At 40.5% G+C, this 21,321-nt stretch overlaps 1 protein-coding gene across 1 annotated transcript in view; it reads right to left on the bottom strand.

Annotated features, from left to right (window-relative positions):
- clvs2 (clavesin 2) overlaps positions 1 to 21,321 on the bottom strand; it is a 121,189-nt gene that overhangs the window by 79,554 nt on the left and 20,314 nt on the right. The window contains exon 2 of the mRNA XM_048597301.1: positions 18,713 to 18,887. Coding sequence (XP_048453258.1) covers positions 18,713 to 18,887 — 175 coding nt within the window. The remainder of the gene's footprint in view (positions 1 to 18,712; positions 18,888 to 21,321) is intronic.

Below are 21,321 nucleotides of genomic sequence, written 5' to 3'. Positions count from 1 at the left end.
CGAAACGTTAACTCTGTTTTCTCCTCCACAGATGCTGCCAGACCTGCTGAGCTTTTCCAGCAACTTTGTTTTTGTTGTTGTTGAAGTCGATAATATGTTGGCTCAGTGGTTAGCATTGGTGCCTCACAGCCCCACGGACCCAAGTTCATATTCCATCCTTGGGTGACTGTCTGTGTGGAGTTTGCACATTCCCCCTATTTCTGCTGGGTGCTCTGGTTTCCTCCCAACAACCAAAAATGTACATGTTATGTGGATCGGCCATGCTAAATTGCCCACAGTGTTCAGGGATGTGCAGGCTAGGTTGGTTAGTCATGGGAAATCCAGGGTTACAGGGATAGGGTAGGAGGATGAGACTGGGTGGGATGCTCTTTGTAGGATCAGTGTGGACCCGTTGGGCCAAATGGCCTGTTTCCACATTGTAGGGATTCCATGATATTGTGCGTAGAAAATTCCTAATTCTGCCTTACATCCCCAGAAATCTGAACAGGAATTGGAACAGGGAAAGCAGCATACATTTTCTAATAAGCAATAATTTAACCATGGTTTGCTCCATTGATCTTTTTTTTGTGCTGCAGCTCACAGTTCTGCATATCCTATGTCTCTCTGTCAGTGGCCGAGTTTTCTTACAGCTCTGCGATATTCAATTCAGTACCACTTCTAACACCGTGTTTCACGTGTAAAACACAGCCAGCGCTCAATATGAGAACTTTATTGAAGTGAACATAAGACACCTACCTTAAGCGAATATACCTCATGGTAAAGGTCACATGACATTTGTACATGATTGTCTTTCAATCCAACGATGTGATGAGCACGTCTCTTAAGGGTATACTAGCATATTGTATTTCTTAAAAGATATACTGACCTAATGATCATGAGATGTAACACAATATCACCTTTCTTCTAAACATAAAACATATCCCAAACATGTATACATGATTGTACGTAAGCATATGTTGTCAATTCAATAAGTATGCAACAAAGTTTACAAAAATATTTCAAAGTTTAATTTAACCCTTTGGAGGTCTGATAACTCATCTTGGTTTGGTGATTGCATACCTGTCAGGAGAGACACACATTGTCCTTTGTTGCACTTGTTTGACGACTAAATTGTCTTGCTGTTGGTTGATGTCACTCAACAGCACGGGGAGGCAATGGCCTAGTGGTATTATTGCTGGACTGTTAATCCAGAGACCCAGATAACGTTCCGGGGATCTGGGTTCAAATCCTGCCACGGCAGATGCTGGAATTTGAATTCAATACAATACCTGGAATTAAGAATCTAATGATGACCATGAATCCACTGTCGATTGTTGGAAAAACCCATGGTTCACAAATGTCCTTGAGGGAGGGAAACTGCCATCCTTACCTAGTCTGGCCTACACATGACTCCAGACCCACTGCGATGTGGCTGACTCTGAACTGCCCTCTGGGTGATTAGAGATGGGCAATAAATGCTGCCTGGTCAGTGACACCCTCATTGTGTTATTGAATAAAAGCATCATACAATTCTTATCATCAGAGTGTTCATCATGGCATAGGAAGCGCTGTCACTGGATTACAAATCCAGAGCTCTGGGCTAATGATTTGGCAACCCAGAGAATGGGCAAGTTTGAACCAACAAATTTGGAAATAACACTACCTGCAAGTTAGTCTCTAAGCCACTCACCATCCTGACTTCGAAATACATCGCTGCTCCTTCAGTGTCACTGGGTCAAAAACCTGGGATTGTCTACCTACAGCACATGGCATGCAGCGGTTGAAGAAAGCATCTCACCACCACCTTCTCAAGAGCAACCTGGGATGGTAGTAAATGCCAGCAATGCCTGTATTTTAGGAAAGGACATCCCTATGTGGTCTGGCATACAAGTGGAAAAAATAATGTTTTAACTAAAGAAGCTAAACCATTTTGCATGTAAATATTTAGCCTGAAAGAAGGGGAGCTGTCTGTGTGGAGTTTGCACATTCTCCCTGTGTCTGTGCGGGTTTCCTCTGGGTGCACCGGTTTCATCCCACAGTCCAAAGACGTGTAGGCTAGGTGGATTGGCCATGCTAAATTGCCCAGAGTGTTCAGGGATGTATAGATTAGGGGGATGGGTCTGGGTGGGATGCTCTGAGGGTCGGTGTGGACTTGTTGGGCCGAAGTGCCTGTTTCCACACTGTAGGGATTCTATCATGAAGGCAAACAAGATCATAAAGCATTAGAATCAATCGCTACGAAGATCCCAGACAACAATATGGACAAATCAACTGTGGGTGCTAGAGATACAATGGATGAAGATTCTGACGATCCAATCTATACCTTAGAGGAGGTCATCAACATCAAATCTAGAGAAGAAACATGGTTTATAGCCATTCCTACATATACAGCAGAATGGCAGCATTGAATGAACACAAGGTGCCAGATAAACATTGGCGCTTGATACTTTCTGCATTACTGTAAGCTTTGCAGGCCTGTAAAAAGTTACATCAGACGGTGATCTAAAAGATGAAACCTGGAAGTTGAATTTGAAGCTCTGTGATGGAATGATGCTCAGCCAAATTAATCTGAGTGCCCAGTGCTATGACAAACCTGAAGATCGGGAATTCTGGATTTGAGACACGATGGTAAAGACACTCATCTCAGCAGCAGCAAGTTGAAACTTCAAAATAATGACCCTAAATGCTCCAGGAGAGATTTACAGTGTTTCACAGGCCTCATCGACTGACAAACAGATGAACAGCTGCAAGACATGGAGGGTCTGAATGCAGGAACACAAAAGAATATTGATGCTGAAGTCACAAAACAGATTGCCTTGCTGATGTAGCAAATGCAATCAAAGGAAATATATGAGCTTCTGTAACAGCATAAATCAACAGAATCAGCAGAGAAGATTTTGCAACTGAGCCAAAGAGCAAATCATGCCAACCAGCAAATGTTGAAGAAACAGCCAACAATCCATGTGTGTACCATCACAAGTTACAGACACTTTAAAGACTGTGTGTGCCATGTATGTGAATAAATAAACAAGAAAGCGGAACTGGTTGAAATAACAAACATTTTCTGATCCTTGACCGCTATTATGTATATGGTAACTTGGGTAACTCAAAATGTGCATAATGTATGGCTTATTTTTCTTTTCTTTTATCCGGAGGGGAAAGTTTGTATTGAGATGTAATCATGTAGAAATGCCTCTCCTAATGTGCCATACTCAAGTGACCTCTATCATGAGGAATGTAGGGAGACATCTTGTGTTCACTTCAAAGTCCTCACGTTAGTACACTGCTGTGTTGTACACTCAAAACAACTATTACTGTACATGTGATCAAAGAGTATTAAAATCACATAAATATCATTGAGGCATGAGACACCAACGGATGCATGCTGCCCTGAGATAACCAATAGTTTAATATTAGCTCAGAAACCTAGTTAGTGGAGAAATGAAATGTAAAATAATAAAACAGAGAGAAAATAAACTTTGTGAGTAAACTTGCAATATCAAGAAGGAGGGCAAGAGATTCTTTAATTATGTTAAAAGCAAGAGAGAAGCTAAAGTGAAGATAGGCCCCCACAGAATGAGGCTGGGGAAATAATGATGTGCAACCCGGAAATGGCGGAAGTATTGAATAAATACCTTCCATTCGTCTTCACAATAGAAAACATTAGTAGCATTCCAAACTTAGTAAATTTTCAAGGAACAAAAGGAGAGGAAACAAATACGTGAACTATCAATAGAGAAAAAAGTGCTAGGGAAACTAATGGGGCTAAAGACTGCTAAGTCCCTTGGACCTGATGGGATGCACAATAGGATATCAGAGGAAGACATTCCAGGGATAATGGATGCACTGGCAGTATCTCCAAGGAATCCTTAGATTCTGGAAAAGTCCCAGCGGATTGGAAAACCGTCAGTGTAACACCTTAATTTAGAAAGGGAAGGAGACAAAAAGTATGTCAGTTAGTTTAACATTTGCTATTGGGAAAATGGTACAGTCTATTATAAAGGATATAATAGTGGAACATTAAAAATACATAATATGATCAAGTGAGTCAACATGGTTTCAAGAGGAGGAAATTATGCCTGAAAAATTAACCAGAAATCTTTCAAGAGGTACCAAGCAGCATAAATAAAGGGAAAGCAGTAGATGTAGAACAAATGAAAATAATGAGATACTACACTTTTGGTTACTTAATAAGAGCCCATAGTATTGAAGTAGCATCTTAGCCTGAATAGAGAATTGGCTAATCAATAGTTGACAGAGAGTTGGGATAAGGAGATACTTTCAGGAAGGCAAAACATGGCTGAAGGAGGGACGGGACTGGCAGCTCAATGTTCTGGGGTACAGGTGCTAAAGGAAGGATAGATGGGGAGGCAAGGGAGGAGACAGAGTGGCATTTTTGATAAAGGAAAACATTACAGCAGTGCTTAGAGAAGATATTTGGGTGGAACTGAGAAATAAGAAGGGTGTGATAACTTCGATGGGATTATACTTTTAACCCCCTAGTTGTCACTGGGAAATCGAGAAGTAAATATGGAGGGAGATTGCAGATAGCTATAAGAATAATAGGGTTGTCTTGGTAGGGGATTTTAACTTTCTAAACATAGACTGAGACTGTCACAGTGTTAAGGGATTGGGTGGGGAGGAATTTGTTAAGTGGGTTCAAGAAAACTTTACCAATCGATATGTAGATGATCCTACTAGAGAAGGGACAAAATTCAACCTCCTCTTGGGAAATAAGGCAGGGAAAGTGACTGACATGTTAGTGGGAGACTACTTTGGGACCAGTGACCACAATTCTGCTATAAGAAGGATGTTATTAAGCTGGAAAATAGATTTACAAGGATGTTACTAAGACTGAAAGGATTGAGTTATAAGTAGAAGCTGGATAGGCCTGGACATTTTTTCCCTGGCGTGTCGGAGGCTGAGGAGTGACCTTATAGAGTTTATAAAATCATGAGGGGCATAAATAAGATGAATATCCAAGGTCTTTTCCCCTAGGTAGGGAAGTCCAAAACTAGAGGGTATAGGTTCAAGGTGAGAGGGGAAAGGTTTAAAAGGGATCTGAGGGGCAACTTGTTCATACAGAGGGTGGTGTGTTTATGGAATGAGCTGCGTTGGAGGTGAGTACAATTACAACATTTAAAAGACATTTGGACAGGTACACGGATAGGAAAGGTTTAAAGGGATATGGGCCCATCAGAGGCAAATGGGACTAGTTCAGTTTCGGAAACATAGTTGGCATGCACAAATTGGACTGAAGGGTCTGCTTTTGTGCTGTATGAATCTATGACTCTAACCTGAGTTGGACCACATAGGCAATGGTGCACAATGATCAATGCAGGGGCTGCGATTATTTGTAATATAGTATAAAGACGTGGATGAGGAAATTGAATATCCAACTTTTCAGATGACACAAAAATACATGAAAAGGGAAATGCTGAGAATGACAGAGTCTGCAGAGGGATATAGACAGGTGGGCAAAAGTGAGTGGGCAGAAACTTGGTAGATGGAATATAATGTAGGAAAATGTGAGGTTATGCATTTGGCAGAAAGAAAAGAGAGCTGAATATTAATTAAGTGGAGACAGACTAAGTTAGAGAGCAGAATGATTTGGGAGCCTTCGTGCATGAATCACAAAAAGCTACCATCCAAGTTCAGTGGGTAATAGGGAGCATAAATTGAATGTTAGCATTTATATCAAAGGGAATAGAGTATAGAAATAGGGAGGCTTTGCTAAAATTATACAAGGCACTAGTCTGGAATACTGTGAACAGTTCTGGGTCCCTTATCTGAAGAAAGATATGCTGGTATTGGAAACAGTCCAGATAAAGTGTACTGGGTTAATACCAGGTATGAAGGGACAGTCTTACGAGTAGAGGTTGAGTAGGTTTGGCTTGTATTCATTGGAATTTAGAAGAATGACAGGCAACCTTATTGAAATATACAAGATTCTTCAAGGGCTTGACGGTTTAGATGCAGAAAAGTTGTTTCCCCCTATGGGAAAGTCTAGGTCCTGATGGTGTCATCTCAGAATAAGAGGTCACACATTTAAGACTTCATAAGAGACAAGGAGGAATTTCTTCTCCCAAAGGGTAGTGAATCCATGGCATTCTTAACCAAAGAGGGCTGTCAAGGGTGGATCGTTAAGGATATTCAAAGTTGAGATACAGATTTATTCAATAAAGAAATCAAAGGTTATTGGGAAAAGGCAGCACTTTGGAGTTGAGAATTAACAGTTCAGGAATGATCACTTTGATTGGCATGGCAGAATCAATGGGCTGAATGGCCTACTTCTGCTTCTATGTCTTATGATCTTGTGTATAATAATAAGCAATAATAAAATCGTATTAATTTTGGACTGTTCAATATCCATGCCCTATTTCTTATCTTGTGGGATGTTTCTTAAGAATTGTCACATTGGCTAAAATACCCTGTTGGCATAATCTGTCACGTACTGAATTTGTGGGATCCTGGCTTTGGAGTTGAAGCCCATTGGCCTCTTCATCTGTGGTGCCATCTCTATAGGTAAGCATTCCACCAACCAAGCAAAGAACGTATCAATGGAGGTGGGGAAGCACTGAAGGGCAGCTGATTTAGAGATGACAAAGAGAGCTAGAGCCCTGGAAGGAGCCAGAGGGTCAGGGTATAAGGATCAGTTGATCATGAAGCAAGGTCTTCCTCCACCGTTGCACAGACGATTGTCCTGACCTTTCAGAATCATTGCTTGTACTGTCTCTCAGTCATGGTGAGAAAATGGCTTTGGAGAAGCTGCATCCTTCTCTTAGCATAATATTACTGTCACCTTCTCACTGCACCATTTTAGTGACTCTATCAGTTCACACAGGAAAAAGACAATGTTGTTGAGGAGAATACTGAGATACAAGCTATTAGAGTAGACGGGATTGAGGTTCATAAGGAGGAGGTGTTAGCAATTCTGGAAGGTGTGAAAATAGATAAGTCCCCTGGGCCGGATGGGATTTATCCTAGGATTCTCTGGGAAGCTAGAGAGGAGATTGCAGAGCCTTTGGCTTTGATCTTTATGTCGTCATTGTCTACAGGAATAGTGCCAGAAAACTGGAGACTAGCAAATGTTGTCCCCTTGTTCAAGAAGGGGAGTAGAGACAACCCTGGTAATTATAGACCAGTGAGCCTTACTTCGGTTGTGGGTAAAGTGTTGGAAAGAATTATAAGAGATAGGATTTATAATCATCTAGAAAGTAATAAGTTGATTAGGGATAGTCAACACGGTTTTGTGAAGGGTAGGTCGTGCCTCACAAACCTTATTGAGTTCTTTGAGAAGGTGACCAAACAGGTGGATGAGGGTAAAGCGGTTGATGTGGTGTATTTGGATTTCAGTAAAGCGTTCGATAAGGTTCCCCATGGTAGGCTATTGCAGAAAATATGGAGGCATGGGATTGGCGGTGATTTAGCGGTTTGGATCAGAAATTGGCTAGCTGTAAGAAGACAGAGGGTGGTGGTTGATGGGAAATGTTCATCCTGGAGTTCAGTTACTAGTGGTGTACCTCAAGGATCTGTTTTGGGGCCACTGCTGTTTGTCATTTTTATAAATGACCTGGATGAGGGTGTAGAAGGATGGGTTAGTAAATTTGCGGATGACACCAAAGTCGGTGGAGTTGTGGATAGTGTGGAAGGATGTTGCAGGTTACAGAGTGACATAGATAAGCTGTAGAGCTGGGCTGAGAGGTGGCAAATGGAGTTTAATGCGGAAAAGTGTGAGGTGATTCACTTTGGAAGGAGTAACAGGAATACAGAGTACTGGGCTAATGGTAAGATTCTTGGTAGTGTGGATGAGCAGAGAGATCTTGTTGGCCATGTGCATAGATCCCTGAAAGTTGCCACCCAGGTTGATAGGGTTGTTAAGAAGGCGTACGGTGTGTTAGGTTTTATTGGTAGATGGATTGAGTTTTGGAGCCATGAGGTCATGTTGCAGCTGTACAAAACTCTGGTGCGGCCGCTCTTGGAGTATTGCGTACAGTTCTGGTCGCCGCATTATAGGAAGGATGTGGAAGCATTGGAAAGAGTGCAGAGGAGATTTACCAGGATGTTGCCTGGTATGGAGGGAAGGTCTTATGAGGAAAGGCTGAGGGACTTGAGGCTGTTTTCGTTAGAGAGAAGAAGGTTAAGAGGTGACTTAATAGAGACATACAAGATGATCAGAGGATTAGATAGGGTGGACAGTGGGAGCCTTTTTCCTTGGATGGTGGTGGCTAGCACGAGGGGACATAGCTTTAAATTGAGGGGTGATAGATATAGGACAGATATCTCAGACAGTAATAAGGGCGTGGAATGCCCCGCCTGCAAAAGTAGTAGAGTCGCCAACTTTAAGGGCATTTAAATGGTCATTGGATAAACATATGGATGATAATGGAATAGGTTAGGTTAGATGGGCTTCAGATTGGTTTCACAGGTCGGCGCAACATCGAGGGCCAAAGGGCCTGTACTGCGCTGTAATGTTCTATGTTCTATGTTCTAACTCCTGCCTGGGTACCTTGGTGCTGGCTACATTTTGCTGCTACTGCCCACTTTGTGTTGCCCATACATGGGAAAATGCTGAGTACATTTTTCTCAACTTCTTTCGTCACAACACGCACCTTTTACCCAGCCTGGCAGCGTGTCCTGACTGCCACTTGTCCACCCAAAGCTAGAAATAAACCAGAAGTGCCATATATATCCGCCTTTCCTTTTTCACAGCTCTACCCCTCTCTCCCTCTCCTTCCTCCTGCTACCCACCTTGTCTCTGAAGTAAAGCTTCTTGGTTTAAAACGTTACTACTTAGAGCTTTGCACAAGGGATATCGTCTTTTATGAAGCCTTCAGAAATGTTTATGTCTTCACCATAAACTTACAACTCTCATACTGCAGGTTAAGACATTTCGAGCATCAAAAATTATGCCTGTATCAACTCAACATATTTCCCAATGGTTCAATTGATTCCTGTTTCATGCTTGTGTGCTTCGTACCCCACCCCTTTTTCCCTTCTATTATTGGCCAGAAATGGACACTGAACATCCACACCCAGGTCCCAGCTGCAGTTTATAAAGGTCTCCTGAGTCTTCAAGACTGTAGAAAAATCCTGCTGGAAGTTAGAAGATTAAGGCTAATGGAAACCCATAAGCAATGCACTAAAAACTAAAAGCCAGGTCAAGTATAGCCATCAGGAATAGCGTGGAATTTTCTGTTTCGGCTTAAGTAATGAACATTGTGTGATATACTGGAGACTGTGAAGATTAAATACACACAAAATGGAGCAATGGGATTAGAAATTGCAATATAGTGTTTTGAAAATATTTCATGAGATTGTATGATTAATTTTCTTCTGTTTTCCTTTATTTTGTTGAACTCTTCACCTATAAATATTTAATTTACTGATCTCCCTCATTCTTTTGGTTGTATCTTTATTTTTGTTTATTCTCTTTCCTTGCCCTCCTTTGCTGGATTATTTTAACTGCATTGATATTCTGGCAATGTTCTTTTCCATCTGAGAAGATCTGAATGAACGTAAGGTGATATAGATCATACAGTTGTTTAACATCTAAGCTAACAAATGGACTGTTTGGACGACTGCAGATGCTGGAAATAGGAGAAGCATGGAATATGTAGATGGTAGGAAAAACACTTCATTGGAAGGTGACGATACACCCCACCAGACTTAAGTTCTGGGCGGGAGGGCCTCTGGATGAATTACCCACCCTGCAGCCAATTAAAGCTCTTAGTTGTCAATGAAGGACCATTTAAAAGACACATGTTACCACTGCTGGGACTAACCCTATTGTAAGTGTTACCATATGGTGTGCATGGCCTTTAAACTTGTGTCAGTTGCCTGATACCTCTTTGGGGAGGGTTCTTCAATTAAAGACAATTGTTGTCAGGTCAAGGGGCCAGACAATTAGAAAGTGGGGGATGAGTCCCAATCCAGACCCATGTACTCTACCCCTTGCTTCTGATCACCTTGCCCCCTGTCCAGGTGACCTCACTTACAAACCTTACATTATTTATCTGTAACCTGGATCCTTCATGATCCCGTCTTTCCATAATATACCAAGTGATGCTGCTTATCATTGTAGCTACTGGCCTCTGTCTGGCCACTCATATTAGGTGGGACTTCCACCCTCAAGTCTTGATTTCAGGAGTGGGTCTGTCAGTGTCTTCACCACAGGCCTTCCCAACTAGAGGCATTGCAGGTCTCGCCCTTGCTGTCCAGTATGAAGAAAAGCCCCTAACCTCCTGAACAAGACGGTCTGCACAGGGTTTATTGCTCTCCAAGTCTTTTTTCGTTCCCTGTTGTTTTGTTATCAGATAGACTTTACAGATTAGTGTGCCAAGGAGGAGGTACTGGAGGTCAGAGTACATTGCTTAATTTTTCATCTGTTCTGTTCTTTATATCTTAGGTGGTTTTCTTTAGTTTCTTTATAAAGAGCAAAGAAGAAAAAACAGTATAGCACAAGAATAGGCCCTTCGGCCCACCAAGCCTTAGCTTCTCTCTAAGTTAAAAATCTTTTGCCTCTAAGGGGTCTGTATCCCTCTATTCCCCACCTATTCATTGATCTGTCAAGCTGCCTCTTACATTTTGCTATTGTATCTGCTTCTACCACCACCTCTGGCAGTGCACTTACCACCCATTGGGTCAAAAACCTGCCTCTCACATCTCCTTTAAGCTCTTCCCCTTTTACCTTAAACCTACATCCCCTAGTAATTGATATTTCTACCCTTAGAAAATGACTCCAACTATCTGTTCTATCCATGCCCCTCATAATTTTGTAAACTTCCATCAGGAGATCCCTCAGCCTCTGATGTTCAAATGAAAATAAACCAATTTTTACCCCTACCAAGTGTCTACTTCTACCATCCCTGTTTTTCTTGGTACTTGTTTCACTTTTTCTGCACTTCTTCTAATGGTGTTTATTTTTGGCAATTTAGTGGATCAGTGCTTATTGTCTTCCTTTTTTTCCACCTTTCTGCTCCCTTATGCTGCCCACTAATACAGTGCACCATGTGAGAAATAACAACACTCTAAATTTTGCAGCACACAGCCTTTTATCATAAAATGCAGCTGTACCTAATTCAGTCACCATTGCCTCCTGGAACTAATCAAAAGGTGTGACCTTATGAGAGGGCACTAAATCAATGAGATACTAACAGAACCTTTCAAAATTATATGCAGTACAGCCAATAACATTACATTTAAGCAAACAGAACCCGACCAATAATAATAGCTCAAGGATATATGATGTCAGGAAACTGGCATGAGAAACTGTATTAACAGTTTACTACTGAATTATATTGAGAAGATAAATTCACATTACCTTCCATAATATTTTGGCATCTTGCAAACACTTTTGTTTTGAAATTAAAGTAGTCATCACATTCCCCTCCATGTGATCATGATCAAATTCATGTCAGCTCAATGTTTGCTTTACACATCAATATCACGCATTAACAATTTTGAGGAGTCTCAGTTTAATGCCCCTCACATCAAATGGGCTTACCATTTACCTTTCAGCAATAAAACAATATGGATACAGTTTTGATCGAATGTCGTAAGATATGCAACAAACTGCTGCCAATTACCAAAATCATTTTTTTGCATTTGATCAACCAGTGACACTAAAAGATGTAGGAGTTTGCCAAGCTCATATCATACAAACAATGTCCCACACACCACCATCAACATCGCTGGACACATCCTGTTCCACCAGCAGGACAGACCCAGCAGAGGGGGGCAGCACAGTGGTAAATAGTCAGGACACAATTACCTGATATTGACACTAGGCCCTATGCAGTCTCATGTCATCAGGTCAAACATGGGGGAGCAACCTCCTGCTGATGAAAATATATAACCAATTCAACCCCCCTACACCCTGGTTGAAACATTAACACTCCTGCATCTTGAATACCACTTGGACAGAGCAGAGAATGTACTCTGGGTGAGTAAATTCAATGTCCACCACCAATGCTAGATCAGTGGGGGCACTACTGACCAAGACGGATGGGTTCTAAAGGGCATTAGCTGCTAGACTGGGTCTGTGGAAGGTGGTAAGAGAACCAAACAAGAGGGAAACGCATAGTTGATTTCATCCTCACGAATCTGCTTTCTACAGTTGTATCTGTTCGTAACAATCACTAACAGTGATCACTACACAGTCCTTGTGGGGACACAGTCCAATCTTCACATTCAATTGACTTGTGAGGCACTATCACCGTGCTAAATGGGATAGACTTTTATCGGATCTAGCAACTCAATACTGTATTTGTGTGGGGAATCAGCAGCAACAGAACTGTACTCCAACACAATCTGTAACCTCATGGCCTGGCATATCCCCCACTCTGTCACTGCCATCAGGGTAAGGGAACAACCCTAGTTCAATGGGGAGTACAGCAGTGCATTCAGAAGCAGCACCAGGCATACAAAAGATTAGGAGTCAACGTGGTGAAGCTACAACACAAGACTACTTGCATGCAAACAGCATAAACAGTAAGTTATGGACAGAATTAAGCAATTCCTTAACCAACGGATCAGATCTAAGCTCTGCAGTCCTGCCGCATCTGATTGTGAATGGTGGCGGACAATTAAACAACTCACTGGAGGAGGAGGCTCCATAAATATCCCCATCCTCGATGATGGGGAAGCCCAGCACATCGGTGCAAAAGATAAGACTGAAGTATTTACAACAATCTGCTGCCAAATGTGCCAAGTAGATGATCCATCTCAGACTCCTTTAGAGGTCTCTAGTATCACAGATGCCAGTCTTCCACCTGATTTCCAGAAGGCACTTGAAACCCTGGATACTGCAAAGGTTTTAGGCCTTGACAACATTGTAGCAATATTACTGAAGCCTGGAGAACTTACCACACTCCTAGCCAAGCTGTTCCAACATTGCCATCTACACAACAATGTGAAAAATAGCCTAGGCATGTCCTGTACACAAAAAGCAGGAAAAATCTAAACAATCCATTATCTCCATATCATTCTCCTCTCAATCATCAGTAAAGTGATGGAAGGTGTCATCAACAGCGCTATCAAGTAGCAATTGCTCAGAAAAAGCCTGCTCCCTGATGCCCAGTTTGGGTTCTGCCAGGGCCGCTCAGTTCTTGACCTCATTCCAACCTGAACAGCTGAGTCCCAGAGGTGAGGTGAAAGTGACTGCCCTTGACATCAAGGCTGCTTTTAGTTGACTGTGGCAAGAAAGACCCATAGTGAAACTGCATTCAGTGGAAATTGTGGGCAAACTGCCTGCTGTTTAGAGTCATTCCTGAAATATAGGAAAATGATTTAAGTTGTTGAAAATCAATCATCTCAGCTCCTGGGCATCTCTGCAGCAATTTCTCAGGGTAGGGCACTAGGTCCAAACATTTTCAGCTGTCTCCATAAGATCATAAGGCGGAGGAACAGAAGTACATTATTTAGTCTGTCTACCCTGCCATTCAATGAGATCATGACTGATCTGATAATCCTCAGCTGCACTTTCCTGCTTTTACCCTTGATTCCCTTACTGATTAAAAATCTTTTTATCTCAGCCTTGACTTACTAGCCTCAACAGCCCCCAGGAGTAAAGAATTCCATAAATTCACTACCATCAGGGAGGAAAAAATTCTTCCTAATTTCTGTCTTAAATATGTGACCCCTTATTCTGAGATTGTGGCCTCTTGGTCCTAGACTCTCCCACAAGGGGAAACAACATTTCCACATCTACCTTGTCAAGTCCCCTTAGAATCTTGAATGTTTTAATAAGATCACCACTCATTCTTCTAAACACCAAACAGTGCAGGTCCAACCTACTCAACCTCTCCTCCAAAGACAGTTCCTCTATACCTGAGATCAACCAGTCTATTTAGACCTGTATGGTGAATATTGTAACCACATTAGATCACGTTGGGTTGAAATAACTACATAAGCTACAGTTATTGACCATCTTAAGAAAAACAATGATTGTAAAAAGTTAAAATAAGAAGGTGAGCAATACAGGAACACTAAACACTACCACCAGACTGATTATAACATTGTACTTAAGTCTCTGAGATGGTTGAACACATCAGCTGAAAGAAATTGAATATAACAAGTGTCATAAATGGACAGTGAAACAAATGTTAATGTTCCTACACCAGAAAGAATTTGTTGCAGCGTATAAAGAAAAATTGGACCCTCACGTTCATAACAGATTCTCCCCAATGGTCATCTATGTGTTGCAAACAGGTAATCAAGTAGTTTCAGATGCATGAACATGCAAATCTGCCTCATTCAGACATAAGCAAATAATCTGATAATTAAAAAATGATAGTTAGGATGAGAAGTGTTTTGGTTGAAAGTCATGATTTTTTTTTGAGCAATTTTCTTTAATGGATTTGTTTCTATTGGTGATATTAAGTAGATGCAGTCCATTTCATTATTCCATGCCTTATTTTAGTGAAGGTCAAAATAGGCAACATCATTGAAGAAGTTAAGTGTTTGATCACTAACTGTGCAGATTGTAATTTCGAACCTTTTGCTACTTACCTGAGAATTTTCTCCTTACTGCTTTGAGTGCAAATGTCTCTGTGCATGTGGCTGCCACCCATGGAACATGCCTTGAAATATTGTTGCTGGATATCCAAGATGGAGATCCGGAGGAGCAAGTGGCAAGTTGGAGTCTTTGGGTACCCATTCTGACTTTCAGGTCAAAAATTTTCAGCATCTCAGCATTCTATCCAGCAAGGAGAATGCGCATCAATGAGGTCAGATTAAATAATAATGAAGGTGATAATAAGAACTAATCCTGGTTAATAGGCTCCCCTCCACTCACTAGTGAGAATCCATCTCAATGTTCAGAATTTAGTTGTAAAATACAACTTGTTGCTCTTGATGTCAAGAAAGGCTCCAATTGACACTCATGTAATTCTCCCAGATTTCCACTCCCCACCCAGGCTACATTGTTCAAAGATAGGAGAACTTTCCCTAATAAACTATTTTTCACACTAATTATTTGAGGAATATACCAATCCATACCTTAGTTAACAAAAGCTGAGAGAGATGAAAGATTATACTTATAAAGTTTACCTATCTCTCCCTCCTTAAAGGTTTCCTCAAAACTGATCTCTCTGGGGACCTCATAAACTTTTTTTTTCATTATTTGTCTTGGGATGCCTGATACATGAGAAGTGTATCTAAGTGTATATAATTGATGCTAAAAGTTAATTAATGGGAAAAAACTTGGATAGAATTACACTATTGAAACAAAATTTTGAACGCCAAGTCCAAATTTTAGTTCTTGATCCTATTAATGGTTAAAATTTGATGCATTCCCACTGAAGTGGGTAGTATCAAAAATGTAAGTGAATGGCATCGAGTGACCATTTATGAGCAACTCAGAATGCATGAGGTGAATGGCCCAGATATATACATCAGCCATTTGGGCATGATGGAGCAACAATCCATAGTGAGCTCAGTTTTATATTTTTAATGCTTGTAAACAGGCCTTGTTATTACTGTTTATTATTAATACCTTTAATAATATTATTGACCACCACAACACAACCACAACATTGTCTTATGAGACAGATGGCTGCCACTGGTCAATGAATATACAACTATCTGTATCAATTACAAATCCTTATGGACCTAGAATATTTACTAGATGTCTCCTTAACTGCCATTACTATTGGATTGTTGGTTTCAAAGCTACTACCTCTGTCCCATGATTAAGGTTTCAATGATATGACAAAAAAGGCATTGACAATAAATCACCACATATGCAATTGCTGTAAGATATCGCCCTCTGCGTCTACTGGCCAATGTACATGAGGACTACTGGAAGTTAATTAAGTCTGACAAGCTCTCCATTATAAATCCTCCTAAACAATCTCGAAATGAACTGAGGTGGTTATGACGAATCTTAAGCCACTCAATTCACCACACCACACAGCTGAGACTTCCACAACAGGGGGTACTGGTGTGGCCAATATCCTATTACAGACTGCAGAAAGCAGTTGGCGCAAATTATCTAGTTTCTCATTGTTTCTTTACAATGTTTCTGGAAGCAAATGGCTATATAAAACCGGTTTGCAGTGTAAGTAAAATTGATGGCTAGTGGATTAGCTGCCCATTACACACAGCTTGCAGAAAGAAAACCCCAAGTGGTGTCTAACAAGCAGCTGATTCAATACCCCGTAAAGTCAAAAATTTCAATCTTGGTGTTAAAGTAAGAAAATATGCAGCATGTTTGCCATGTACACAGCTGGCACATGGTGCAAATATAAGACTGATGTAGCACTGCACCATTCAGCAACATTCATTGCTCAGACCTTTAAGTAATGGAGTTGGGAAGTCATGTTGAGGTTGTACTGGATGTTGGTGAGGCACTTCTGGAATACTGTGTCCAGTTCTGGTCACCTAGTTATGGAAAGGACATTATTAAGCTCAAGAGGGTTCAGAAGAGATTTACCAGGATGTTGCCAGGTATGGAAGGTTTGAGTTATAAAGAAAGGCTGGATAGGCTGGGACATTTTTTTCACTGGATCATAGGAGGTTGAGTGGTAACATTATAGAAGTTTATAAGATCATGAGGGGTATAGATCGGGTTAATTGTAGCTATCCTTTCTCTAGGAGGGAGGGGTTTCAAGACTAGGGAGGACATTTTTAAAGTCAGAGGAGAGAGGTTTAAAAAAGACATGAGGGGCAATTTTTTTACACAGAGGGTGGTTGGCATGTGGAATGAACTTCCTGAGGAAGTGGTGGATGTGGGTACAGTAACAAAAAAGTAAATTTGGATAAGTACATGAATAGGAAAGTTTTGGAGGGATATGGGCCAGGAGCAGCCAGGTGGGACTAGTTTAGTTTGGGATTATGTTTCACATGGACTGTTGGACTGAAGGGTCTATTTCCATGCTGTATGACTCTATGACTATGACTCTGTCCATTCCCTTGAATGATAAGCAACCTGAATTTGTCTTCAATCTGCTCAAAATCTAGCCTTTTATTTCTTTATTCTTTCATGGGACATGGGTGTCACTGGCAAGGCCAACATTTGTTGCCCACATCTAATTGCCCTTTAACTGAATGACATGCTTGGCCATGTCAGAGGGCAGTTAAGAGACACCACTGCTCTGGATCTGGAGGCACATGTGGACCAGACCAGGGAAGGATAAAGGACTCCCTAAAGGCAAGACGGGTGTTTATACCTTTAATATTCCAGATTTATTCACTGAATTTAAATTCCACCAGCTGCCATGGGAGGATTTGAACCCATGTCTCAGAGGATTAACATGAGCTCTAGATTACCAGCCCAGTTGCATTAGCACTAAGCTACTGTTGCTCCATAAACAGATAAATCAGGTAACTAACCACTCACACTGTAAGTTACTCGCTAAAATATTTTAAAGAGACTGCTCATCACCATTTTAAGTTTTATTTTTAGCACAATGAGTGCTGGATTTCCCAGGTCTCTATAATCCCAGAAATTGCAAGAAGTAACTATAATTGCAGCATTATTTAGGAGCCAGGAGGACCAGGTGTTTCTTGTCTAGTCCTCCAACCCATCCAGCTTTGCACTCTTTCCACTTTGGAGTTATCAGCAGCTCCTAAAAATCACATCATAACTATGGCACATTGGCATTGCTTCCTCCCACAGAAAAACCTTTTTGCAACAGCCCATTATAGAATTTACCAGCACAACCAAGACTTGATTAGGAAATTGATTTTTGTATAATTTTTATCGAATGATTCTCATTTTTTTAATCTTTCATGGGATGGGGGTTGCATTATTATGCAATCTTGAACTGTAATTATGAACTTTTCAATGTTTATATCATTTAAATGGCTCATTAGTTGACTGAGAAATGGAAGGTGCAGCTGTATCATAATGACCGTTTTGTTCATTAACAATCCATTCCTAAAAAATCGCATTGTTAACAATCACACATTTCGATTTTTGAGCCCTTAATAATTAAAGTAAAAATGGGCATTTCTGTTTTCAAAATCTAAGAGGAAATGTTTGCTATTCTCAATAAAGTAGTAATTGTTCATTGTGCATAAGTAAATTCTGATTTTAAAAACTGGTGGTTATATAACTGGCTATTAAACTCAAATATGTGTCTGCTGGCTGTGGATGATGGTCTATGGTCCTAATAACTTCATTCAAAATGCAATTTTGTTTTATTTTTATAATGTTCAGATGTTCAAGGAAATTAATTCAGGGAATGAAATACCCAGCTTCAATGAGTGACCTATGCCAAGTAAAAATTAAGCAATACATTTTAATTCACCCTCTTACATCTTGCATTTTGCATTGCAAAGTGATTTTATTTTAAATTTATCTGTGCACAAATATATTTAGAGAGTTACTCTAACATAATGGGATATAATAGCAATCAATGGATAGATTGTTAGGGTAGACAAAACATAGAAAATGAGTGCATAGCTTTGATAAAGCAACTACTCTTTATTAGTATTGCAGTATATTCATTCCATAAAGTCACTTCATCTTGAACTGTTTCTTTCTCTAAGAGCAATGTTCTTCACATATTGATGACCACACGTACCTCCTGGGGAATATCCAATTATTTATATAAAGTCAATTACCCTCAAAATATAATTATCACATGCAAAAGAAAAGAAAATCTTGGACAATATTATATTTGAGTAAAATGCAGTGACTTGATTCACTTGTATGAATAAAACTATTGCACTGAAAATCTCTGTTTCCTGATTAAATATTTCCAATGCAAACAGAAAATATTTGTACCTGCAGTCCCTCAATAGCCAGTCGAAGCATACTTGGGGTGAGTTTAGAGGCTTGCTTGAAAGTGAAGTTGCTCCAGTCTATGATCAAAATAAATCCATTCACTTGAAGTTCTGGGTCTTCAATCATTGCTTCCAGTGATAGCAATATGGCACGCAAGATATCTATCAATGTGTACCTTAAAAAGAAATATTACCATTATCAATCAGGGCATTTTAAAGGAATGAGCAGCAAACTTTGCAAAATTGGCAGTCAAAGATTTGTCACAGTTTAGCTAACTCAAATATTTGGAGCTAATCTTCACCAACACTGTCAGTTACATCCTCTGGACAACTAAAATACCATTCCAGCTAAATAGTAAACTAAAACCTTTATCAAAGCCACAGTATAGCAAGTGATTTATTTTCTGTGATCCCCCTGGGAAGGGAACAAAATGGATCATCCACTTGATTCATTTCTGGCTTGACGTGATTACAAAAATAAAGGCCTGTCTTTTGCTTTCACCAGGTAGATTCTAACACCGTAGCTGATGAGGATGGCTTTGAAACACCCTCTTCTGATCGGATGTTTGACTGTGCTAAATTGTCAAATTGTTTGTGTGATGTCCATTACAGAATTAGTAATGTTCCTCCACTAAATAGTGGAAGGACCAAAGTCACAAACAGCATTCTGAAGTCACTAATTTCAAACTTCTTGTTGGCACTCAGAGATTGACCCAGACTTTCATGTCTTACTCAGTGATGAACTCATGATCACATATCTGCATCGTCATTAACACTGCTTATTTCCACCTTTGTAATATTGCCTGACTCTGTACCTACTTTAGCTCATTTACTGCTGAAACTCTCAACTGTGCATCTGTTACTGCCAGACTTGATAATTCCAATATATTCCTGGGTGGTTTTCCACACCGCATCCTCTGTAAAGGTGATGTGATTCAAAGCTCTGCTTCACATACCTAACTCATTTCCATTCACTCCTGTGCTCACATACTGGCTCATGATTAAAACATGCCTCAACTCTAAAATTCACATCATTGTTTTCAAGCTCTCCATGACGTTGCTTGTATATATCCTGTCATCCTATGTTTGTATTCTCCTGAACCCCATAACTCTTTAAAATATCTATCCTCCTCTAATTCTGGATTCTTGAGAATCCCAGATATCAATTACTCCACCACTGGTGGCCATGCCTTAAGTTGCTAAAGTACTGCAAATCCCTTTGTAAACTTTTCTGACATTCTTTCTCTTTTAAATGCCTTTCAGATCTTAACACTTTGATCAAACTTCTGTTCATCTGAATTAATATCTCCTTTTCTGCTTTGGTGTCATATTTTAAATGCTAGAAAGCTCCTCTGTAGCACTTTTGCACATTTTATTGCATTAAAGGCACTATGTAAATACAAATTGTTGTACCACGGCAATTCACAACTGAATATGACAGAGCTTTTGACTGCGATCGTTTTGCTCTGTCTATGGCAAGCTGCTTTTACTTGTGTATATGCTCTGAACAATTCAGCATGCCTATTTTGCAGAATAACACAAGTTCAAGTATATTCAACATTGCTCATGGCATGATCTTCCACAATCCCTATTGAAGACTGAGCACCTGAATTGACAGCAGTGGCAGATTGAGGAATATACTGGCCATAACGTGATGGAATAGAATGGGGAGGCAATGGCCCAGTGGTATTATTACTGGACTGTTAATCCAGAGACTCAGATAATGTTCCGGGGACCCGTGTTTGATACCTCACAGGTAGATGGTAGAATGTGAAATCGATAAAAATCTGAAAATAGAGTCTAATGATGACCATGAATCCACTGTCGATTGTCAGGAAAGATCCATCTACTTCACTAATGTCCTTTCGGGAAGGAAACTGCCATCCCTGCCTGGTCTGGCCGACATGTGACTCCAGACTCACAGCAACATGGTTGACTCTTAACTGCCCTCTGGGTAATTAGTGATTGGCAATAAATGCTGGTCTAGCCAGTGATGCCCTCATTCTGTGAATGTATAATAAAAAAGGAAATACTGATGGTGCAAAATGCCCAGTTTTGAGTTGTTTGATCTGATCTGAATCTATTCCAAGTAGCACTGAGGTACTGCAACACAACATGAAGGATGGGTGGGCTCAGTTTGAAGATAAGTCTTTGATTCTACAGGTACTATGGAGGTGTTACTCCAACTAATAATGGCACGGACAGAAGTACCTGTGGTATGAGGACTGGGAAGAATGAGGTCAAGCAGGATTTTACATCATATTCATTCTCTCACCCAGTTCTGCAAGACCAATCTGACAACAATGTCTTCAGGATGCAGACAACAGTGGTATACTGAGCTACTTATAGTCATGGATATTTAAATACTGAGATTTCTTAAGCTTTATTAATTCATGGTATTCAGACACAGGTTGGGATCTGTGATGGACATGGCAAGTGTGATGGGAAAATTCATGAAAATGGGAGGGGAAGATCTTGGAGGAGGCCTGTGAAGGAAGTAAGAAGCACAACCACCTCCGCACGCACACACACACACACACGCACACACACACACACACACACACACACACACTCACACACACACACACACACACACACGCACACACACAC

Source organism: Rhincodon typus, chromosome 5 (assembly GCF_021869965.1).
Source record: "Rhincodon typus isolate 14 chromosome 5, sRhiTyp1.1, whole genome shotgun sequence".
In the NCBI taxonomy this organism is placed as follows: domain Eukaryota; kingdom Metazoa; phylum Chordata; class Chondrichthyes; order Orectolobiformes; family Rhincodontidae; genus Rhincodon; species Rhincodon typus.
Note: the sequence above shows the minus strand (reverse complement) of the source record. Positions and strands in the feature narration are given on the sequence as shown.